Below are 4,124 nucleotides of genomic sequence, written 5' to 3'. Positions count from 1 at the left end.
CTGCTTTCTCTGGAACCATGTTTCTTTTAGATATATATTCTATCTGCTCTTGTTTTTCTAATCTAAATTCTATTTTACCCAAACTAATCTTTCCTTTCTACACTAGCTGCTATTTTCATTGAATAATTCTGCAATGTAAGACTTAAGAGAAGTCTCTGGTCCTGTAGATGGTAAGGCAACCTCTACAGTGCTGGTACCATAAAATGCAGCTAATACACTGTGTAAAGCGGTTGGCATCATGAAGGACATCCAGCTGCAAAGAAAACCATGCCAAAAGGGAGACATTGTGGGGGATCTATGGTCGATCAACCCTTTGAATCCTATCAGACTTTCCTATCCATGCCAGCATGGAAAATGAATAAAAAAATGACAATGATGATGATGACGACAAAATAAATGAATAAATTCAAATATTAACAATATTTTAGGAATTTTATTTCTTTGAATTGTTCCTTTCCAAATCAGGCCAAAATTTCCCTTCGGTTTATTCTGGAATTTTCTTGGTCTCACTGGAATTTAATCTAACCCCTGAAATATAAAAAAAAGAGAAAAGTTAATCATACAAACAGCATATAAGGGATTTCATTTTAAGGTCTCTTCCGATTCTATGATCTTTCATTCTAATAAAAGATTAATAGAATCTGAAGAGATTTGAACCCTGTACCTCTATCATTTGCCAGATGCCTACTTTAACAATTATAATACACAATATCTGTCAGTATAAAGGTGGCAGGATGGCAGAATCATTAACTTCCTGGGCAGAGCACTTAGCAGCATTTTGTTCATCTTTATGCTCTGAGTTCAAATTCTTCCTGGGTCAACTTTGCCTTTCATCATTTCAGGGTCGATAAAATAAGTACCAGTTAAGCACTGAGGTTGATGTTATCGACTTACTCACGCCCTCAATCTTGCTGGCCTTGTGCCAAAATTTGAAACCAGTATCTATACATGGGGAATATTTCCATGGCAACTGAGCCTTATATATGATACACATTAGCCAATTTTCATTTTCAATGAAAAGAAAGCTTTACATTACTCAGAATGTGTGAAACAAGGGCTAAAGAAAAGCCTGGAAACAAGCATGGATGTTTAGGATAAACATCAATGTTACATATAGGCTTAATATAAAGATATATTTTGTATAACATAATTCAGTTGTTAATCACTAAGCCATGTGCCCTCATTATGTGGCTGTGTGGTAAGTAGCTTGCTTACCAACCACATGGTTCCAGGTTCAGTCCCACTGCGTGGCACCTTGGGCAAGTGTCTTCTATTATAGCCTCGGGTCAACCAAAGCCTTGTGAGTGGATTTGGTAGACGGAAACTGAAAGAAACCCGTCGTATATATATATATATATATATATATATACATATATATATATATGTGTGTGTGTGTGTGTGTTTGTGTGTGTCTGTGTTTGTCCCCCCCCCCCAACATCGCTTGACAACCGATGCTGGTGTGTTTACGTCCCTGTAACTTAGCAGTTCGACAAAAGAGACGGATAGAATAAGTACTAGGCTTACAAAGAATAAGTCCTGGGGTCGATTTGCTCGACTAAAAGGCGGTGCTCCAGCATGGCCGCAGTCAAAAGACTGAAACAAGTAAGAGAGTAAAAGAGATGTTGAAGACTCACCAGTCGTTCTATTCATGAATACATCCCTTCATTGTACAAACTGCTTGTCCTGTAGCTCCACAAATACATTTGTTGCAGTCATTTGTGAAAGTCTCTCCTGTCTTATACAATTTGTTTTTGAAAAGACAACCTGAAAGAACCATAAGCAAAGTGTTGTCAGATGATGACAAAAGACAATTACATATTAAATCGAATTGTATAACAAGATAATTTGTTTTTTAAATGTTCCAAACTTTTGGCCATGGCTGTAGATTAGAACTGGGCCCCTAGACCTATGACTGCTCTGGATAAATCAATGCACTGGGCCCTATAATATTTATTTATTAACTGCAAACCATAGAATATACAGATCAGAATTAGGCCCCTACACCCAAGAGATCCCCAAACAAATCAATGACTGGGCCCTCTGGTATTTATTTATTGACAGCAAACCATAGCATACATAGATCAGAATTAGGCCCTTATACCCATGAAACCCTTGGACAAAGGAATGACTGGGTTCCATGCTATATAATTATTGACAGTAATAATATGATAACATAATTGTTGACAGCAATGGCCTTGTTAATCGATGGGAGAAATGCATAGCCATTCAGGGATCATTGAATTATTAAACCTTTGTATAAGTTCAGTTTTACAAGAATATAGGCTTATTTTAAAAATTGGCCATTATTTTCCAAACAATCAAAAAAAATCAAAATTGGGGCTCAAGATCCCCCAAGGCCCCTATCAACACTCCTTAAGATGGCCCTGATTATATGATAGTTTAATATGCAAAATTTGCATTGGTCTAACACCAAACCTACCTCTGTGGACGCAGGCCATTTTGGTGCAGCCTACAACGCCATTTTCTCCACAGAAACAGCTGTTACAGTCATCTTTGAAACTGTCTCCAACTTTGTAAACTTGGCCATTGTGATTACACACACCACTGTCACTATAATCTGCAATGGAATAAGATAAAGATATTCTATAAATGGAGCCATTATTTTGTATGGATGTGTGGTTAAAGAGTTTTCTTCCCAATCATGTGGCCTTGAGTTCAGTTACTATTATTGCATGGCACCTTGGGCAAGTGTCTTCTTCTGTAGCTGGCCAAAGTCCTTTGAGTAGGTTTGTGGACAGACACCAAAAGAAATTTATTATCTATTGCTTCCCAACCACATGTTTCTGTGCACCTTGGGCAAACGTCTTCTGCTATAGCCTTGGGCCAGCTAATGCCTTGTGAATGGATTTGGTAGAAAGAAACTATTATATATACATATATATATATCAGTTAGTAGAGTTAGAGGCTGGAATAACCATCTAAGGGATAAAAGTATCATTTATACTACAGGTATAATTACATATGCAAACACATTATGTTCATAGATTACAGGTAATGACAAAGATAAACAGTTAGTTGTTGTTGATCAATATTTCTCTATTTTCTGTTTCCTTTAAATTATATATATATATATATATATATATATATATATATATGTATGTATGTATGTATGTATGTATGTATGTATATATGTATATATACACACAAACACACACATACACACATTTATATATATGTATATATATATAGTAGGTAAAACATTAGCAGATTTGAGGGAGTTTGAGACAAAATATCTTATGGTAGTTTCGACCCCTTTTTTGGTTCTCAATTCAAAATCCTATTGAAATCAGTTTTGCCCCTCATTCCTCAGTTTAGAAAACTGTGTGCTGTGGCCAACTTAATATTCTTATGAAACAATCCAAGAAAAGAATGGAAATATAAACAGAAGACGAAGAGATGTTAAAATTTGTTCCCTTACCAATATGACCATGTGGGGGACACAGCATCCTAGTACAAGCTATTATACCATTGACACCACAGAAACATCTGTTGCAGTCGTCTTTGAAGGTTTCTCCAACTTTGTATACTTTTCCTTTGAGGTGGCAAACTTGTTCAGAATATTCTGTCAATACATACATTAAATATATATATGTGTATACTTCTATGTGTGTGCGTGTATATATATATATATATATATATGTATAAATATATATCTATGTGTGTATGTGTGTGTGTGTGTGTGTGTGTGTGTAATGCATAATTAAATGGAGGCCCCTAGAAAACCTGGGACCATACCTCAATGGGAGCAGACGATGTGAGCTTGGCCCTTCATTCTAACAAAACAACCCTAGAAAAGAATGGAAATATTAACAGAAGACTGAGATACGATAGAATTTATTTGTTCCCTTACCAATCTGTCCATGTGGTGGACACAGCATCTTAGTGCAGCCTATAACATTATTGGAACCACAGAAACATCTGTTGCAGTCGTCTTTGAAGGCTTCTCCAACTTTGTAAACTTTTCCTTTGTGGTGGCAGACTTCTCCAGAATAACCTGTCAACACATACAGAAATTGTAGAGTGGATTGTAGGTATTTGACACCTATTTCTAGCATTGGCACTGGTCATTTCCAGTAGCCCTTAACTAAAATTATATATATATA

At 36.1% G+C, this 4,124-nt stretch overlaps 1 protein-coding gene across 2 annotated transcripts in view; it reads right to left on the bottom strand.

The window, feature by feature from the left end:
• Nucleotides 1–413: 413 nt before the first annotated feature.
• Nucleotides 414–4,124, bottom strand: part of LOC106870995 (kielin/chordin-like protein) — a 7,080-nt gene continuing 3,369 nt past the window's right edge. Inside the window, exons 3-7 of one of the 2 annotated variants that reach the window (XM_014917242.2) lie at nucleotides 3,872–4,015; nucleotides 3,440–3,583; nucleotides 2,441–2,578; nucleotides 1,635–1,764; nucleotides 414–528 (exon numbers count right to left, since the gene is read on the bottom strand). In XM_014917242.2, the coding sequence (XP_014772728.1) occupies nucleotides 1,643–1,764; nucleotides 2,441–2,578; nucleotides 3,440–3,583; nucleotides 3,872–4,015 (548 nt within the window). In that variant the 3' untranslated portion in view covers nucleotides 414–528; nucleotides 1,635–1,642. The remainder of the gene's footprint in view (nucleotides 529–1,634; nucleotides 1,765–2,440; nucleotides 2,579–3,439; nucleotides 3,584–3,871; nucleotides 4,016–4,124) is intronic. The other variant, XM_014917243.2, reaches the window with a different exon arrangement.

Source organism: Octopus bimaculoides, chromosome 27 (assembly GCF_001194135.2).
Source record: "Octopus bimaculoides isolate UCB-OBI-ISO-001 chromosome 27, ASM119413v2, whole genome shotgun sequence".
In the NCBI taxonomy this organism is placed as follows: domain Eukaryota; kingdom Metazoa; phylum Mollusca; class Cephalopoda; order Octopoda; family Octopodidae; genus Octopus; species Octopus bimaculoides.
The sequence above is the reverse complement of the archived record's forward strand: the minus strand, read 5'-3'. Positions and strand labels throughout refer to the sequence as shown.